This window comes from Falco peregrinus, chromosome 2 (assembly GCF_023634155.1).
Source record: "Falco peregrinus isolate bFalPer1 chromosome 2, bFalPer1.pri, whole genome shotgun sequence".
Lineage (NCBI taxonomy): Eukaryota > Metazoa > Chordata > Aves > Falconiformes > Falconidae > Falco > Falco peregrinus.
The window spans coordinates 107,004,533-107,025,193 of record NC_073722.1 but is presented as its reverse complement, the minus strand read 5'-3'; the positions used below and the strand labels follow the sequence as shown (position 1 = coordinate 107,025,193).

The window sequence follows — 20,661 nt, the reverse complement described above, 5'->3', positions numbered from 1 at the left end:
AAGTATGGGCAATTAAAAATGGCCATACCCACAGCTTTATTGTTAGATTACTAAATGCAAGTATCCCAATGACATCCGATTGAAAGTGACACCAGGTCAAAGTTTTGGCTATACTTTTATTTACTTCACGTACTATGAACATATACATTACATGCTACAAAAAAAATAAAAAAAAAAAGACTTTAACTGTCAAGAAAGTGGATAGTGTTATAATACAATGGCACATGTTCATATTTCTCTTGAAACTGGTTTGGTTAGAATCCTTCCCCAAAACCATTAACAAAACCAAAGTGTTTTACTCTTAAGATGATTAGAAATATTTGCATTATTAACAAATACAATTCAAACAGATTAACAAGATTTAACCAGGTCAAATATTAGTAAAAAGGCTGGGGTTTACCAAAATGAAATATATATTAAAAAAACATAGCAGCCAGTTGTACTTTTTAGTGTGATATAATGTGTAAATGCACCAGAAGAACACAGTGTAATTAAGCATTCTGCTTTCACGGTGTATTTCTAGAAATGATTATTCTAGTTCTAACACCTGCCTATGCACAAGACCAAAAACACAGCCAAGTAGAGACAAAAGATTGTGACCAACATTCTTCGCAATGATTTTTTTTGCACGCATCAGGGAGAAGGGAGGGAACAAATAGAAGAGGATAAACAAAAGGCCACAAAAGGATTTAATCTATGAACATATTATGTTCTACCTATTTTCCTTTAAGAGCTTGATAAGTTGAAATGTCTATTTCACCCAAATGCAAACATACTCATTTCTATCACCTATGAAACAAAATCACATTTCGGCTTAGAACTGAATAGTGGAAAACAGTTGCATTAATGTATCAGTTGACTACAAAAAACTGCTTGACAAGAACTTAGGATTCTAGTGCAACAGCAGCTATTAAGACTCCTAGTTTCTTTTTTTTTGCTCTTTCAAAGTGTACAAATATCACAATTTATACAGTCTTAACGAAAACACATCTACAAAGTTTGCAGGGTATTTGCTAGTTAATTCAATTTATGTTTTTCATATTAAAAAGGCAAGATTTGCATAACAAAACTTTCAGAAAAATGTTCTTTTGGTATCTTAAAATAATCACTGGAGAGGTACAAACATATGGGCTTTCTTTAACTGCAATTGGAAAAAATACTTCAGAACAAACTGTGCTACTCTTAAGAACACACAGTTCATTGCTTTTCTTTTGCGACACCTGAAGAAAAATACAAGCATATATGGGATGGGCAACTGACAGACTCAGTATTAAGTCTTTTATTTAGAGTGCAGCTATTCAAAAAAAAGTCATAGTACATATCAAGGTCAGAGGAAAAATACAAATTACCCTTAAAGAAACCAATGTTACAGAACCTAGGGTTAGTTTCTCAATTTTTTTTCCTCAGTTTCGTACTAAGCTAGAAGAAATCCCACAATCACTGGCATATTACCCTAACCAGAGTAGCAACCCAAGCTAGAATAGTACTGCGATTCTTTTGTTACCATTCTTCTTACACCACTGTCACAACTGTCAGTTTTCTAATAATCTTCAGTAGTGCTTATGAGACTGGCGATGGAAAAGTATGATTAATGTACATTGGCGTTAGTCTACAGAATTAATGAGTGCCCATTACCTGAAAATTAGTCAGACTTGCTGATGGGTTAGTTTTGAAGTAAAACAACTAGTACTTAAATATAACAGAAATATAATTTCCAGCATGTTACACAGTTCTGAGGTAAAGTGTTACCAGTATTCTGTTGTACGGGTCGGTGCCTTGCAGCAATAGCCTTTGCAGTGGGAACTAGCCCTCGCAGCATTTACAACCAATGAGCCATTCTAGTCACATGGTTTGTATCAACCAAAATTAACACTTTCAGTTTGATACCCTTCAGAAAAACTGTTCTGTATGGATTACACTGTAGTCAAAGTTACAAAATTGTTTGCTTAAGTTTGGTCACTAGAGCGCTGTGCTTGGAAAACAATCCGGGGTACAGGCAAGGGATAGTTACTTCAGTGTTTAATTTCAGTTTACAAAACTTACTGAATCCATTCTGATTTATGTTAGCGAAAACCAGATAATTAGAAGAGCAGACTAAAAAAAAAAAACCACACAAAAAAAACCAAGCAGTGCATAATACCACCTATTCAATGCACTGGCTTTCATTATGCCCTAGGAAGCCATATTTACTCTAGTATGCCTTTTGAGAATCATTCCAGAAGCACACAAATATTTTCCATTAGTTTATTAAAAATAAAATCCTCATGAAATCACTATCAATTATTTTACAGATGGGAATTAAACCAGAAGAGTCCCCAGAGTAACTTTAAAATAGAAGTAATATTTGGTTTGTCAGTTCACCATGTTTGACACTGATTTGTACTTTAAGAGTATTGTACAATAGGAGCATTGAAGAATTCTAGAAAAATTAACTGGCCCTATATAATTTAATTTTATTGGAAAGCAGTGTCAATATTTTAGTATATTTAGTGAATCAAACACTGCTTTAAAGCTATGCATTAAAGTGCTACGCACGTATTTTTCAGCACCAATATGGATGTTTACACTTCCAAAGCCTTATATTTGTGAATAAAAAGAGATATTGGTGTGTTAATAGACATTTTAATTTAAAATCAGCTGCTACATTTGAAGCATCAACAGTACTGAAGAAATAAACAGTACTGAAACAAACAAACAAACAAAAAAAAAATCAATCTAGTGTCCACAAACTTCTAGAATTCTGAGGTTGATTTGATCTGTCATTTACCACTAAAATGGTAAGCATCTGTAAATCATAAGGCTGTCCCCAACGGGCTCTACATAAATCTGTACTGTGCAGAGTTAACTGACCATGCAAAGTACTACATAGCCTTTCCAGGACAGAGAATTCCGGATGGGAAAAAAAAACAATGTATGGAGAAAGCTCCAGGATAAATTTGTGAAATTTCTAACTATATATTGAATTGTCTAAGGTTGATGTTCATTGCCTGAGGAAGAAGCAACATAAGCAATAGAACTGGAGAGAGCTATAAATGTTATCTTAACATCTACGTTACTGCTTTCTCCAACTGCTGCTGCTGGCAAGGTCCAGTCTGCTATGCACATGGACATAAGCAGGCATTACAACCTATAATCATGTACTAGTTCTGCCACTTGACACACAAGTTATCTACTGTCGTACCCTGAATTACATGACCCTTGATTAAGGAATGGTGGTGTTCAGTCCCAGGGGTTTGCAGGTTATCAGAATGCTTATACAAGCAATACCGCTTTCAACATCTGTCAGAACGTAAGTCTTGATGGCATCTGCAATAAAAACAAGTTGAGATTGTTCCCATCTGTAAGCGCAACTGTTGAGCCACACTCAGCTGAAGTCCTCATCAGGATTCTGTTGATCGAGCAGGCGGACATGTGTGAATGGAAAGTGCCCACGTCTGCCGTTACATTCTCCTTCCCACTGACCACTCACGTTAATCTTTGTGACCTTTACCGTCTCACCGACCTGCAGGGGAAGAAAAAAAAGGAAAATTCATAAGGAGCTACTACCCCTCCCCTTTGGTGTCACATCACCCACGTGTACCAGATACACTTCTATAAAAAGTAGTTTTAGTCCTGGTTTTGATACACCAGCCTACCACCCAATGTTAATCACTCCTGAAGAAAGTACAGAAAGAAGTGTACCCAGACTAGGTGAGAACTACCGGAATTGAGGAGCCTGCAATCCAGTATCTATATACTAATCTTTCAGAGCACATTTGGGACTTCACATCAGCTGCCATCATAAGAAATGCCTCTCACTGAACTAACAAAAGCTTGTGTTCTGCTGGTACTCCATTCATCACCTCTTTCAGGGAGGCAAGGCCTGCAGGTGGACAAAGCGAATGCTAATCTGCAAGCTAAATCGCTCCCTGATTTTGAAATTCCACTAAGTGCTTTTCAGGTAGTATTGAAAAAGTTCTGGGTAAGTGGGGGCTACATATATATATATATAGCGCCACAGATTATAAAATCTGGAAGAGTATGTGAGGGAAGAAGTAGCGGTACCTAAGGCTGCTCTGTTCTTACTCTCAGCATCCACAACTAGCCACTACTAGGCCAGATATTTCAGTCTTGCCCACCATGGATTTCTGATAAATAAATTCCATGGGTACAGTAAAAATAATTGATGTCCTCTCCCTCCTATACTCAAATTATTTGGCTAGAAAAATGGACTCATGAAACAACATGCTGTAGTTTAAAATTATCCAGTTCTAATGTGCTACACTAAATGAAAACACATTAATACATCCCATTCCTATCTCCAACCTAATATTCACATAACCAATTCTAAAGGCATCATCTCCCTTTGATAAAGGTACAGCAGTACCAAAAACTGTACAGCAGTCACTTTCCCAAGGCTGTGCAATCACATAGTTCAAGTCAGGGCCACAGGTCTAGGTCTAATCAGTCCCCAATTCTGTTTAATCTTGAAGGGTACTTTAATTAAGTAGCACTTATTCAACCTAGAAAAGCACAATTTACATTGTAAAGACAGTCACTGGGGAGTTAATAAATGCAACATTGAAAAGCTGTCTACCCATTTCTACCTCTCTGTAGAATTTTACCAATAATCTCACTTTCAAGTAACATAAAACAGTTTTCAGAATTCTTCCTGGGTCACAGATGGAAAATGCTTTGGGACAGATATACTCTATTTTCTTTCACTAATACTGTAAATAAACTCTCAAGGCGTGGCCACAAGCCTTACTGCATTTCATCCAAAGAATCACTGAATATGCAGTTACTAGTTTACACTGATGCTCATCACTGTGTTCCAAATTCATCCAAAACAGAATCTCGTTATTCTCACTTTCCAAGCAGTGAATGAAGAACAAGGAAAACAATTTAAGATGTTACCAATCTCCATTAACTTTACAGGTTTTACTCACTTGCAATCTTTTGTCAGAACAGCTTTTAACAGTTCATAAATTCAAACTACTACATGGACATTTAATTAAACTTCCCATACCTCTGATGATTACTGATCTGGTAATGAGAGGCACACCTGGGACTTTTGCTGTCGCTTTTTTTTTTTCCTTTTGTAGTCATTAGTATAGACATTTTAATGAAGCATATTTTGAAGAAAATCCTCTTATGTATTTGCTACAGGCAAAAAAGAAGCCTTCCTTGACTACTGAATGCTAGTTTCACATCTTTAGGAATTTAATCATCCAGTATGTATAATTTTGCTACTGCTAATAATCACTGGGGAGTTGTATGAATACAATTACTCTGTTGATCAAAACAATGTATCAGCTATAATTTAACAAGGATAAGATTAAATATGACAATACAAGAAGCAGAAAATCTTATTTCCTATTCACAACCGTTACAAGAACACTATCCTAGATAACTTTAAATTGCTTCAGACCTGGATATCATCCTAATCAACCTTCAACAGAAAAGTATACAACCTCCAACCCACTAGGAAAGAAAAAGCACAAGTTGCACTTGAGTTTGCTGTCTGTAAGACATTTTTCTTAAGACTGCTGGCCTCTGCTGTTACTGAATATCACATGCTACTTTATGTTCATACAGAGTTTATTTTGGATGCCTTACAACAAACTCACCTGCAAAAGGTGGGTTCAACAGTGCCATTATAGTGAGTTAGACTATGGGGTGCTTGTGACACTCCCTCACTCTAGAAACATCCTGTAGCTGTTTGGTTTTTGGGAGTGTTTCAGGGTCATTGCAGCAAAGGGACACCCATTATATGAATTCTCCTTAATATAAGAAGCTACATTCAAAACTTGCATTTCAAGAATTGTTAAGAGAGGAAAGACTTCTAAGTTTAAATGGTCCTTTTTAACCATTACAGTAATGTAATTTAGTACACACTGACACAATCTTTCATTCACATTTAATTCATACATATCTTCTATATATATTTCATATATATGTATCTTTATACCTATCAAAGCGGGACTGACTTAAGCAAGCATGGGTGATTTCACAAATGCTTAATAAAATGGCTCCATTAGTTCCTTAATAACTTAGATATCTCTAGATCTGGTTTGAAACTCTGCATATTAATCTATAGTTCAACCACCCTCCTGAAGACAAAACAAAGAACCTTTTAAAAAATATTACTCATTATTACAAGTGCTGGGATTTTAAGATATTTAGACCAGATGTGGATGTCCTCTCTGATTCTCCTCACTTTTAACACTGACTTGCGGAATCATTAGTCTGTTGTGCATCATCCCACCAAGCACAGCACCTCAAGAACAACACTGTACCCTGCTACAAAGCCAGATTTGTCTCAGTCTTCATCAGAAGTTTTAAAACTAAATATATCCCATACGCTTCAAAGCAAAACTGAAGGTTCATGTGAAGACTTCTGTATGCTGTGGTTTTATTCCATGTACTCCTCTTTGGTAAGGTCAAGATGGCAGAGTTCTGCTACTGTTACAAAGAAGAAAAAAAAAAAAAATCGATCGATCTCAGAGTCATTCACCACAAAGATCTTCCCTTTTCCTCCTCTCTTAATATAGACTGACAACTTGAACAAGTCCAGTTACGAGCAAAATAAGTTATCTTTTGCTGAATCTTTTTTTCCAATAATACAGCGCAGCCTTTATTAGATCATAATTTGTTCTGATCCTCCTTCCTTTAGCTCTTCAAAACCACGTCAGTTTTAAAATAACAGACCTGTACAGATAGTCTGTTTGCACTTTGGGCCAAAAATATTTGGTGTTAAGAATCTACTTTCCTAAGAGAAACAGTGGGATCCACCCCCACCTATGAATACTGCCAGATGTAAGCCTAAGAGTTTTCATTTGGAAAGAATCCCGCTTTCTACATTTACGGTTATTAAGAGGTCTGGGCAAAAACGGACTGTTAAGATTTGCATAATGCTTTCTACTAAGTTATCTAAGAAAGAGATCTCTAAATAAACAGAGAAGGAACACCATGAAGTGAAAGGGAATGTGAAAAAAAAAAGAGACAACAAGAAACAGTACTTTGATAGACAGGATGAAGAAAAACTCAGAGAAAGTGAAGTGCATATTGCAACTTTTTCCTGTACAGACATTGAAAGCAACTCAGTAACATTGTGATTTGAAATGATAAAAGCTGCAAAGAAGCTAGGAAGACCTATTAGAAGCAGTGACAAACAGCTCGCATTTTAAAACTAAGATTTCCCAGAACTAGGTACAGAATGAAGAGCTACCACTGTCATTGCACTTCTTAAGATGTAGAGCTGTGGCAATACAAGAATATATCATCCTAACCAAGAGGTTCAATGTGTCTGCTAGGAAGTATTTAAATAATTTTACAAGGCCTACAAAGGCCACTGTTCTAATATAAAGGTAGAAAGGCACTATAAATCCCAACACTGACGAGCTGAGCGTACACATTCCTCAGTTCCCCCCTCCCAAACACTTCAGCTATCTAGCCTATTACCGTATTAGTAACAGACACTAGTTGTGCAAGCCAGCTCAGAAGAGATATTCTCCATGAAACTACGCTTTCTAAAGCGCAGCATACTTGACAGCTCATGTGACTTTTAATGAAGAGGACTGAACTAACATAACATCAGCCACGGCACTCACAAGCTGTTCCTTAGCATTTAAAGGCTTTTGCTTTCACTCAAAAGTTGCTTATGATGGCCTGGATTATCAGTATTTTCTCATGCTATTTCACTCCATGCTACCAAACTGTGAGTTGGACGGTGTTGTGGGATTCTGCTTTAAGTAAAATGTAAAGGTAAGCTTAAGAGAATAAAAGCTTAAAAAAAAAAATCCAGAAAGAAAACCAAAAGGTTTTGATAAATGTGCCACAAGATAACATCCAGTGGCTCAAAGAAAATCTAGTATCTGGTAATTACAACAGTCCACAACAGCATTCAGGAATATTTCCAAGCTCCAGGAGGTGACTGGGTAGAGAGAGCGAGAAAAAGAGGGAAAGACAGTATTCTAGGTGGTATGAAAGTCTGAAGGTTAAAAGTCTTCAAGTTTCCCCCAAATCTGCTGAGATGGCATAAAATTTCCATACATGCTTCTCAACCCAAAAATTTACATTCTGGATCCTGGCTCTCCTTTACTTCAAAAATATAACAGAACACACAGTAACTCAGAGCACATTTACATTGCTTCTCTAGACAAATTTTTACCTACAGTGGGAAAAAAATTTCACATCTCCCAGGTCGTACGTCAATTACTAGATCTGTAGAATGTGCTGCACTTGCAAATTCTGTCCTAAAGACACATACCTGTATTTGCCGCATCACTGAAGTACTGAAGTGCTTTCTGTGCTATGCACAATTAAACAAAGTATTTGAGAGTGAAGAGGAGATGCTCTGACTCAGCACAGAAACTGTTTTTTCCCAAGTACTTAAAATGTTATATAAACAGGAAGTCAATTAGGTATCAGGAAATTCCAGAGCCTTTAGCTCAAAGAAAGCCTAGATTAAAGGATACAATTTACATATCATCCTAAGGCAAAGGTCTGCCACTGAGAATACCTTAGTCTCAATTTCCTCAAGTGTAATTTGGGGGATAACTATCTGATGTGTAGAAGTAGAGTGCTCCAGTCTCCTTTAAGAAGGGAAAAACAAAAATATCAAAAAGAGCACGGACTTGATTGTATCAGGAAGCGAAGCAACCTTAGGGAAACTCACTACTTTATTACAAATCATACCCTGTCAATCACTGCTTTACATGAGACCTCCCCAATGAATTGTACAGGTTTTAGTTTGTGAAGCAGGAAGAAAGCAAGCTGCTTGAGGTCAAGATGTTACAATAAAACCCTGACTGTGACCATCATCATCATCTCAGTCTGTGTCATTTCAAAGTGACTATCATTGTTTCCACTGATTGCTTGTAAACTGCTGACAGACTGGGGGGGCAGGGAGGGGAAACAACACCACAAACCCAAACCACAAACAACCCAGCACACCTTTTAAAATTGGGGTGAGGCAAGCAACAATGAACACCAGTTCAGACACACAACTTACAAACTGCTCCCTCTCCCTCCCCTCTAAAATAAAGACTTCAGAAGTGAAAACATGGATGGGGACATACTTATGTTAGTGATGTTTGACAAAAGACATGATATTTGTTCAGTAACCTAAACATGCTATAATAATCAAACTCTAGTCTATAAGTGACTCTAGTCACTTAGTCGTCAAAAAAAGCGCGCCTTTATCCATAACTTATTAATCATGACGTAAATTAGTATTACATTGCTTTTCCCTTTCTTATTCCTGCAAAACTATAATGTGATTGAAAGGGAAATCCCTTGAACAGATCTCTTCTTTCTAAGGTTTGCCCATTATGTACCTCCAAAGCCAAGGCTGTCTTGTCGTAGGCATTAGGGACTCGCTTCTGGATAACCCGGGCAAAAATAGGGCCATTCTGAAGGTTAGGGAGCGGAGTGTTGATGCTGGGCTGGGCATAGGGCCCTGGCTCCGGCCCACCCAGTGGTTGTGGGTGGGAACTATCCTGGTTACCTCCAATCAGAGTAGATACGGAAGCAGAGGAAGGTCTATACTTCTCGACGTAAGGAACAGGTATCATTCCCCTCTTTCCTTCGCTGTCTTCTGCGTTCCACCATTGCTCTTCAGGTTTATCCCGGATTCTCAGTATGTCTCCTTTCTTAAATGGAAGATCTTCTTCATCATTTCCATTAAAGTCAAAGAGAGCTCGCACATACTCAGCTTCCTCCTGCCTGAGGATAACACCACTATTCTGCCTGGATCGGGAAACTGGTTCTATCAACGTTGTAGTGTCCAAATAGTGTATTTTGTAGAATTCCAGTAAAGATGGCAAAGAATCAAACTCTTGGTCACCTATTCGAAATCTTGTGGGATTCAACCCTGAAAGAAGAAGACACTACGTCAAAGAGAGCATACAACAGTTAAAACTGTAAATAAAACATTTGAGAAGATGAATACGTTTACAGATAAGGAATCTGATACTGAATTTGGTCATCTTTAGATCAACATTCATCATATTCAGCTCCTCGGTGTATTTCTCATCAAAGACAGCACTATCACAATTGTGAGGACAGTTTTATTTTAAAAGATTTTTGTCAAAGAAGGAAAAAATAAAGTGTGGCACTTTATCCTAATTTAGTAATTTCAGCAAATATCTTGTTTCCTTGAACATTATACGGACCCAACAGATAAAATTGCTCAGTACATCCGAGTTTCTCAGGAGGCTATACAATTTTCAGTAAGAGACAATTCCCTGTTTGCTGTTTTATACTCTAAATCTAGGAAGCAAATGAAATTTTGCTACAATTTCAAGTGATTTTTTTAACTCTCTTTTGCAATTCAAAGTTATTTCAAAAGGACAACACTGCAATAGTGGTTATTTAGCTGTTGTAATGTATCTTGGATTAAAGGCATGGACACTACAGAAAACTGCTTAGCACAGCAGCAAACAATTTATATGAGTGAGCAAACGAAGTTATTTTTCATTTTGATAAAAGGTACCATTAGAGAAAACTATGTATATTTTATGCTATGCAAAGCAACAACATGTTTTCATAATCAGTATAATCCAGTCTTTTAATCTCAAGTCTTGTAGCTTCTTTGCCATATTTGTCAGATGGAGCCTAAACTATAAATCTAAACCTCAAATACATTAAAATACAGATGATGTTCATATTCAAGTCATTAGAAGTATCAAAGCTCAGATATGCATTTCAGTTTTCAATCTGTGCGCTGCACTTTTTTCCTTTTTATGTTCTTCAGGCTCAGCTGGGGAAAAACATACGCATGTTCTATTTCCACCATGCACTATACACTGTGTAATCAGTTATGGGAAGAATTGTGGAAGGCTGGGGGAGGGCAGTGGAGAGGGAAAGATTTACGCTTTAATGAGTAACTCTTTTAGCAAGAAAGAGATGCTTACTTTGCAAGTCTGTTTCTCTGCAGGGAATATCTAACAGTTCCGAGACTTAGCTCTTGAGTACAAAGCTAGCAGAATTCTTCAAGCTGTCACTGATCCAAAACCCCCTTCAAAGTAGCACTGTCAGCATGGGAAGCTAACATTACAAGAAGTTCTTTCAAGAGAGCAAAAAGGGGTTCCAATAAAGAAAAGGGCGGATTCAGTAAGATCAACATAGACAAACACCCGATAAATGAGTTTTGAAATATCCTGAAGGAATATAAACATCAGTGAAGCTGCTTACAGGAAATTCAAAGAAACAGAACTAAGTCATTGGAAAATGCACATTTGCATGCATTAACAGCCCTGAAAGACTCTCAAAAGAAATGAGTACAAATGCAGTGAGCCAAAAAACAAAAGCAATACCCTCAAAAAATTACAAAAAAACCAAAACACAAAGGAGCATCACTAAGAGATAAGGAAGCTATCATAAATATCAGTAAGAAACGTGAACTCAGCATGGAAAGAGAAGATTCCACTTTATTCTCCTAAAGCATAATGATGAAAAGATGCAAAACCCCCTCAACTTTTGTTGAGATGTAACTTACAGCTCTAGACTTAGCAAGAACCCTGGAATTTTACCTCTGTGGCAGCTCTTAGCTCTGTGGTCTCTCAACAGATGACTTCTGGCTAGACAGGCAGCATCCCTACACCACTTTAAAACAGTCTAACTTCACTACATAAGCATATAATACTATCTGGGAATGCTGCACTTCTACTAGCATTGGAAGTGGGAAACCGTGCTTTGGAACAAGCAGTATAGACATCAAGTTTCAGACAAACCTCGTGACAGAAATGTGAGCACAATATCTGTCTGCTACTATTTTAGATGTAAACCTTTAAGGATCAAGGCTTATGTAGACACATCAGAAGGACGTCATAAAAACTTTTAAGAGGACCAGAGTAGCCAAGATCTCTGAAGACATACAGAGAAGACTGAACCTCAAGTAAGTTCACTGACATGGAACTTATTTCACATGATGTAAATATAGAACCTAAAAAACTAACTTACCTCTGTAAAACCTGCTATAAACTGACTCCGTAGGGAGGCTGAGATCTCCATCTCCCGCAAAGTAAGTAAGTATACACAGAAAAATCTTAAAACTCAGAGGAAATGAGCAGTTCATCAGTAACATTCATCTCAGCACCAAAATCATCACTGGGATGAACAAGGGTGTTTGGGTGTCTTTACTTTTTCTTTTGAACAGGTTCACCCTCTTGATTAACGCATAACAGTCTGAAATAGCTGCCAAATGTACCTGAATAAAACTGAAGTTGGACTCTAAGAGGAAAGTCCACTGGAACCTTACCTATGGGGAAGGACTGACTGCAATCAGTGTACTGGAGCCCAGAAAATCATATGCTAAAACCCATTTTGCACAATTGAAGTGAAAGAACATAGAGCCTCTGAACACATTCCAGGATCAGAAAGATCAATGCAGTCCTTGAAGGGACAAACAGGTAAGCAGCAGAAAGGAGAGGCATTATCTTCACAAAGAGAACACTCCCAGAATACCACACACACTTCTGAGCTTTTTGCATTGTTTTTTTTTAAAAAAAAAACCCCAAACATAAGGCAGCTACAAAAATCTGAGGTCTGGAAAACCTCTTTGCAACAAGAAATCTACAAGCTTAATCCAAATTAATTACCAAAGAATATAAATGCAGCAACCTGGTCAGTCTGGAGAATTTAAATAATGACTTCTAAATACAGCTAAAATAGGCATAAAAAGGATGAAATAGCTGAAAGCCACAGTTGGAAAAAAATACAACTACACCTTACCAAGCAAGTGATAAATCAAGCAAGTTTCCATCAGTTTAAGGCTTTTGTGTATACTCTTGTTCAGCTACAAGGCAATGAGCTGAACGACGCTAACTTATGTAGTGGGGAAATAATTCTATTCACTATGGGTTTTGAAGTTTTATCACTCCCTAGTATAATGAAATGGCAAGACTTAACAGATTTCAGGCTCAGAGGAATTCTTCAGCTTCTCGTTTGAACTGCAACACTTCTCATACCTGTAGGCCAACAGAAAAATTAAGGCAAGGTCTTCCACAAGAAAAAGTTACAGCAGCAAGACAAGTGTCTTCTTGGAGAAGTAGAGCTGTTTTCCTTTATGATTCTGGGACAGATTTCTTGAAGGCACAGGTTTGAGCAGCACACTGTCCACATCTTCTGAGGGCTCTCAGGAAGAGGAGAGGGCATGTAAAGGTAAGTCTAGCTACTGGAGGAACTTTAAAGTCACTTCCTATTAAAGTTGGACAACCAGAGTACTACAAAATTATCTCCCCTTCTCCCCTGCTCTCCACAGCCCAAGGAAGAATAGCTGTTCAGCTTGCACCTGTACCAGCAGCCCTACTCAGCTGTGTAAGATGACTCCTTTGAATGAGAAGCACAAAGGGCTGAGTATCATCTTTCTTTCTTATTCCACCCTAGCTCCACCTGTGCTAGGAGTTAACCTGATTCCATCCATTTCAGCATTATCAGAACAGCTAGCAAAACCTCTGCTCTCAGGCAGGTGAGGGAAGAGTTAAAATCCAAAGTGTCCCAGAATTAAAGTTTCAAATCTGGACCCTGTCAATTATCTGTTTATGATGCACATTCCCTCCTGATAAAACACTTTCACACTCTGTTGGCTTCATGTTAATCTCAAAAAGACTGCTTATATATATTTCAAATATTGTACAGATACTGGGGAATTAGAGGTATAAAACACCTAATATTTCACTTGGTGACAGTGTGGGCAGGTGGTTTAACCACAAAGCAACTTATCACTTTTTCAGACAACTCAGCTTTCATTTTCAGTGCAGGGAAGCCCTCACAGAAATAAAGGTTTTCATTTTTGTTTCTAGAACCAGTCTACCCTCCCCCCCCAACTTATAAAGCATGTTTTGGGCAGGAAAAGCTGTTCTTATCATGCAGGGCACTAAGACACAAGGCTCTCATTTCAAAGACATCACAGTGATGTAAACCAGTTTCCTCCTGGAGCGTATGGAAGCTCCGCTATGAAGGCATCACATTCCAGTCTGTGTTTCCCCCATCCCATAGGGACACCTTTTTTCCTTGTTCTTCAGTACCTCCCTACTCATGCCTGAGCAAAACAAATCAGTACCCATGAATGCCCTATAAAAACGGTAAACCCCCATTCACTGGCTCCCAAGAGCTCTGAGCACACCAGGAGAATATTCTTACAGAAGTTACACATTGTCATTTCTGCAGATAACCAGAGGGTGACAGAAAAGTAGATGTCTAATGCATACACTTACCAAGCTTCCAACAGTTTGCATTTTAAGACCTTAATATGAAAAAAAAAAAAAACACCAAAACATGCCAACAACAAACCAAACCACAAAAAAAAAAAGTCCCAAGTGTCAGATTAAACAATACCAGTCATACATATCTAAAGCCATTTCATATAGAGCCGAGTATGGATATCATTATGTAAAGATTATACGACTCCAGGAAGTACAGTCACAATGGAAATGATTTAGACACGTAGGTTAACCAGCATGTTCTTGAAATGCATACTTAGTGCAAACATCACTTTCTACACTGTATCTGCCATACTTTCCTACTTCAGAGAGATAAATTTTATAACAATATTAGGTTTCTCGCTTTATTACATTGTACTTTCAATAGAAGGCATATATTTAGATATTTTAGGCATTTTGGTTTAGTGCATATGCATTTTTACCCCAGACTCGTATGTCAAATCACAAACATACGATGAATTTAAGTATTTCCTCTATTGTTCATTACCATGCTAATGCTTGCATGCATACGTTGTTTTGTTTGGGATTTCTTTAGCTCGTGACTGTGATATTTCATCACAAATGATACCCTAATTCCAATTCAGTAGTTAATCTCCATCTCCAGTGGAAACAGTTTTTCCTTCCCATAATTCAGTGATTTATCCTATTTTCTTTTAACAGCCTTGAAACATTTCAGGCAGACATAGCTATTTTGAGACGTTTTGTTAAATTATTTTTTCCTTATGCTGAAAAATCACCCACAAGTAGTTAGAAATTGCAGCATATCAGGTAAAAGGTGAACTTAGCAATAAGCAAGTTTATTTTATGCTTTAGAAATGGAAGAAAAGTACCACGTTTTTGTGACACTGGCTTTTTATATTAGGCAAGCCAAAGTTCCTCATTTCATTCATTCTGTATTGAAGCTAGGTTCCTAGTATCCCCTGCACACAGCAGTGTTAAAACAGTCATGAATTGCACACACACTGAGACTAACAAAAATAACTTAAGACCCTGATTTGGCTTATTCAGATATCCCATTGAGAAATGGGCATCTACCAAACAATCAATTGCTAAAAACCCCACCCTATACCAAAAAATTAGCATAGCTAAGTTGTTCTTCCTAATGTTTTAGCTTGACCACAATAAATAAGCATGACAATTTACATTTACCTTATTTTATTGCATTAGTTTCCCTATTCAAACGTAAAAACATCTTCAATCTTCTACCAATGTTTCCATCTCCCTCCCACTGCAGAACATGCCCCCACTTTTTTTCTGAAAGAAGAACTTAATTACACTGCAAATATAATTTAATATACAAACACTCCCAGCACCTTCTTTGAATTGAGTGTGAAAAGAGCACAGTATCAGTGTGGAGGCATGACTTATTTAAAACTACTAATATCTCAGCACAGATGTATCTGTGGTGTAGGAGTGATGCATCACCTGTACTCATAATATCCAGGGATTTAAAAAAAAAAAAAAAAAAAGAGACCAACCAAAACAAAATTATACTTTTTATATATATTAAGCCTACTGTGCCAACAGCCTACACAGCTACTTATCTAAAACAGACATTTAAAACAGAAGAGAATTACATAAGTAGTATTTAGCGATTTTTTTAAAAGAACACCAAAACTCTAGAACATTTTAACACCCAAAAGCCAGCCCATAGAATGCCACAAAACATTACTGAGCTTAAGAATGTAACACAATAAAAAAAGTCAGGATGGCTATGTATTAAAGTGACACCACACTAACATGAAAAACACTGCTTTTCCCGAGATGAGTCGCTCTCCAGAAAACAACTGCCCAGAAGTAACAGCCACACATACTTCAGTTTTTTTCATCACTATTGTCTTTAAAATCCTACGAGGCTGGATTCCACAACAAACCATCCTGGTAACTTATTCTGCTCTACGTACCACCAGTCATGCATTTCAACAATTCACATACCAAGCCTCGCAAACCTACAGCAATAAACCTCTGTCGTCACAGACATGAAACAATAGGGAATCCACCACATCTTGTGGCAAACCATTTTACTACCCACAGCAGTAATGACTTCTACTTCCAGCTCAATTCAGCCACCTTAAACTTCTGCCTTGCAAACTTTCTGTGCTGTGAGAGTGCTCAACAGCTATAGTAGGTTCTTGGGATAAACATGATGACTTCAAGCTTTCCCAAATTTGCCAATTCACAATGTTCCCCTGAGCAGGGGAAATTACTGTATAATGGTGCAAACATACTGGCAACAGTTTAGCTTTTTCTTAGATTATCTCCTTCTTAGTCAACTTCAGTCTGTGCAGAGACTGAAAAATCCTTTCCATAACAAGTATTGTTGCATCTTCCCAATATAGGGCTCTTTCCCAGCCATATATCTACATCAGAAAGTGACTGTCTCTGTAGCAATTCCCATACTATCTACTTCCTGCCAAATAAGCTCACCACATCTCTTATTACATCGGTTTACTACTACACTTCAACATCATGCGGTTGTTCCTATCTGAGATGCTAGCAATACACCCACATCATTCTGCAAACATTAATATTCAAACTCGAGCAGTTCCGCTACCAACTTCAGCAATGCCCCCAGCAGAGATATCGCTGCCTTTGTATCATGTTTTTTACAAGTCTAAGGACACTGCGTTGCTGGGGGCTCATGTTCATTTAGTTACACTTGTACTTGCAGAAATGCTGCTTCTCATGATACACAATCGGTGTCTTCTGCTCCATAAGCGTTACACTTAATTAGGTCGTTTTCATGCTAGATGTTAGGTTGACAAGGAATACAACCAAACCTTCCCCTTCAGCTCACGGGGGAAAAATACTGAACTTCACATCTGATTTGAGGAAACAACTGCCTTTCCATTCGTGAAGACTGCCCGCTACTCAGAAGTGCTCATGTAATACTTTGACTCGTGACTTTAAAATTAGCCTTGCAGCCTGTCTTCGAATGCAAAACTATCTTGTCAGAATTCAGACTTTTCGATGACACTTCCACAGAACCGTCCCCCTGCTGAGATGACATGCAATATCTATTAATTGCAGTTAACTGATTTATGAAAACAAAGGAACGGGTGAGTGCTACAGCTGTAGGAGCTTCCAGGAGGGCCGCAGTAAGCGCTCAGCTCCAGTGTATGGGTGACTACGCTATTAGCTCGCTGGAAGGCAGGTGCAGACAGACGGCTCGGCTCAGCCAGTAGCCCCAGCTGCAAAACACGACTTAATTCCGCTACAAAGAGCTTCACGACTTGAAACTCCGCCCGGGAGGAGAGCGGAGCCGCCCGGGGGAAGGCGCAGGCCGGGACTCGGCTGCCCCAACTGCCCTCCCCGGGGCGGCGGGGGGCTGAGGGGGCACTGCCAGCCCTGGGGGGTCACTCACCCGGGGCCCCAGGGCCCTCGCCGCCGGCCCGCCGGCCTCCCGCCGGCCCCAGGCTGTTGACGATGTAGTGCGAGACGCGGGAACTCTCGGACACCGAGAGCACGAAGTCGCCGGGGATGGTGCCCGAATCGCGCACCAGGAAGGTCCCGTGGCGCTGCCCCTGCAGCAGCGACACCGCCTCGGCCCGGCTCAGCCGCCCCCAGTACCAGCTCGCCCGGTCGTCGGAGTCGAACTGCCCGGCCATGGGGGCCGCCCGCCCGCAGGCCGCACTCGCTGCCCCCCCCCCACCGCGGGCCTCCGCCGCCCGCGGTGCCCCGCTCCGCGCCCAGCCCTGCCACCCAAAATGGCGGCCCGTGCCCTGACCTCACCTACCGGATGTGACCGCACGCAGGAGACGCGGGGAGGGCGTGGCGTCATCAACCCGCGCGGGCCGGGGGGGCGGGGGGAGGGCGGGTGATGCGCCGCGCAGGCGCTGTGAGGGGCGGGCGCGTGCGCGCGCTAGGGCGGGCTGGAGGGGGTGGCGGGAAGGCGGCGCTGAGGGGAGCTGGGGCTGTCAGGGGCTGTGAGGGGCTGTTCTTTACTCTGTAGGTACCGGTGAGGGTTGTCCGCGGCCGGGGTGCTCTGCTCCGCGTAACTTGGAGCAGCAGCGGCCGCCTCCGGGGCTGGTCTCTCCTCAGGCCTTGCCGGTGTTAGCGCATCGGGTTCCCTGTCAGGCGCTGGCGGGAGGAGGGCCCGGGGGCGCCGGTGTAGCCCGGCCCTTGTCCTGGAGGTCTGGTCTCTGCAGTCAGTACATCCCGCTAAAGGAGGACAGCAGGGCAGTCCCCTGAGTGCCACAATTCGCGATGGCTTCCCAGTGCAGCTCGCTGTGGTAACCTGTGTGAAGCCAGGCTTCTCTGCGTGCTAATAGCACATTTACTCTGTTTTTACTTTGAGAGCTGTACTAGTGGTTCCTGCCCTCATCTCCCCTGCCAGATGTATGCTTCTACCCTACAGTTGTTGCCAGCACAGCTGTTTTCATGGGACTACACGCAGAATTGCCAATGAGGTGTTCTGGGTTAAAAATAGCTTGGCAAAAGAAAAAAAAAATCCTTCTTTTTATGCAGGGTGGTTCACCGACTGCTACTGCAGGGGCCTGCAAGCAGGGAAGAGCTGAGAGCTGGTGCCACAGAGGAATGTGGGGGGCGGGGGGCACACACAGGTTAAGAATTATGTCTGTAACTTGAATGGAGCAATATTTACCACTTTCTGATTGTTCTCCAAGATCTCTTAAATTATATAATATTTATAATTTAAAAAAATATTTATAAATATATATTGAAATAGCAATATCTATAAATGCATATTGAATTCTGTTCCAGCTCTGCTCAATTCTGTGAGCTTTTTCCAGAAAGGAATGTTCTTTTTTAACTGTGTGATCTCCATGTGGCAACACTTGCATAAACATAATGTTGGAGCCCAGCTGCCCTTAACTGTGAGGGTTCAGGGTTCCTGCCTGCCTGACAGCATCTTTGCTTTCTTGTAGGGCGCTTTGGAGCTCTTTCCCTACCTCATGAGTGGGACTTGGTCATTGTGTCAGGTAATTAGGGTTGTATTAACCTTTACAATATCCCAGTGAGAAAATACTTACAGTGGTTTGCCAAATATAGAAGAAAACACCAGGTGCTTGATTTCAACTTATCCAATAGTTTAACAAATGAACATCCTTTCTCTGCTGATCCTGTTGTCTCTCCAGATGGACTGTAGGTAGGAGCCAGTCATAATCTATTTGGAAGCTAGAGTCACAGTTTCCCTGGTGATGTGTGGAGTTTGCTAGCCAGTTACAGAAACAGCCTAGGTTTTTCACAGATTTGAAAAGCTGCTGATCCTTGTTGAGAGCCCAGGACACTAGGACAGTTAAATCACAGCAGCAAAAAAAATGTCCATTCTGTTCAGTCATTCTTAGGCTTCAAACAAGCAAAGCAGGACTCTTACCATGGCAAAACTCACCATTTTTCTGGCTCCTGCCAGCCCACTGTAAAAAAAGTCTCCTTTTAACTGAAGGCTCACAGAGTTCTTTTTTTATCTCTCCCTTCCCAGTCCCTGCCTTTGTACCCCATCTCCCCCTGTTTTCAGCTGAACCACAAAACTACAGGAGTTTGTGGAGTTTTTCGCCGGGTTGGGTTTTCTCTCCTGTAGTTGGGAATCTTGTTGTAAGAGTTCCCTCTGGTGGTTAGCGATGAGGAAGTGAGTAACTCCTGTCCTAAGATGCTCCTATTGATACTTTTATGCTGGAATGATTTCTTGTTTAATCGCTCTCAGGCCTTCGTTATTTGTAACAACCTTTCCTCACTTAAGGCTTCTCCTGATAGTAACTGGTAGCCTTTTCCAAATTCCTTTTGCCTCCTGTATGTAAACCCGTTACCCTGTAGTAGTTTACTACCCTTGACCCACCCTTTCTGCACAAAGGCTACAATAAAGGTGGAGTCCTTCTGCCCAAACCTGCTTCCTACTGCGGGTCTTTCACAGGCAGAGCGATTGCAGCCTGAGATAAATTGAAAGAAAAACAAAGCTCTCAGCCACAGTCTCAGAAGCATAAAACTAAATTGGCTTGTAATTCTGAAAAATTCTGAAAAAATCGGGGTTCTGAAAGAAGTTGTAAAATATCAAGAGAATACTCCGTCTACCTACCTGGCAGTAAAAGCCCCGCTGGCACCCAGGCCTGGTTTCCCTCTCTCACAGCCTGCTTTTCCTCTCATGATTTTATTGTCCTTACCAGCCGGCCTAGAGATGATTTTTTTCCTAAGGAGCTCTAAAACTTTGGCAACTGATCTAAAGCTGCAGTCCATCAGTAGAAAGTTTCTCATTGAATTCAATGAGTGAGTCTTGAAATTATGCCAAGTGGAGAACGCTGTAGTGTAGCAACGTTCTGTCCTAGGCGACATTCAAGGATGTGAAAACAAAGTCAGGAAACATCTGGGTTAACTGAAGGCTTTGACTGCTCCCTAATGACAGCAAGGCAACCTGGTGTCACTTAATCCTGCCCTAATCATTACTCGAACGGTTGGGCTTTGTAAATCTGGTCTAGATTGCATATGTTGGTACCGTATCCTA

At 40.1% G+C, this 20,661-nt stretch overlaps 1 protein-coding gene across 8 annotated transcripts; it reads right to left on the bottom strand.

The window, feature by feature from the left end:
* Positions 1-96: 96 nt before the first annotated feature.
* Positions 97-17,950, bottom strand: CRK (CRK proto-oncogene, adaptor protein). Of its 8 annotated transcripts, none has more exons than XM_055794188.1 (4): positions 17,572-17,925; positions 9,321-9,856; positions 6,328-6,441; positions 97-3,502 (listed from the first exon to the last, which is right to left on the bottom strand). In XM_055794188.1, the coding sequence occupies exons 1-4, from the start codon at positions 17,813-17,815 to the stop codon at positions 3,365-3,367; spliced, it is 1,032 nt and encodes a 343-aa protein (XP_055650163.1). In that variant the 5' UTR covers positions 17,816-17,925; the 3' UTR covers positions 97-3,364. The 8 variants fall into 8 exon arrangements, 7 of the variants coding, with proteins under 7 accessions (XP_055650163.1, XP_005240600.4, XP_055650162.1 ...); XM_055794185.1 differs by having other exon boundaries at positions 3,340-3,502; positions 6,344-6,441; XR_008745556.1 differs by having other exon boundaries at positions 3,363-3,502; positions 6,344-6,444; positions 9,491-9,856.
* Between the last annotated feature and the right edge of the window lie 2,711 nt (positions 17,951-20,661).

What these genes read in the sequence shown, in the direction of transcription:
- CRK (XM_055794188.1), bottom strand. Translation starts at nt 17,815, where the DNA reads ATGGCCGGGCAGTTCGACTCCGACGACCGGGCGAGCTGGTACTGGGGG. An exon ending in AGACAGCCTTGGCTTTGGAG is followed by an intron (nt 6,442 to 9,320) that starts GTACATAATGGG and finishes TTGTAACAGTAG; the next exon opens with CAGAACTCTGCCATCTTGAC. An exon ending in AAGCGTATGGGATATATTTA is followed by an intron (nt 3,503 to 6,327) that starts GTTTTAAAACTT and finishes CTTCCCCTGCAG; the next exon opens with GTCGGTGAGACGGTAAAGGT.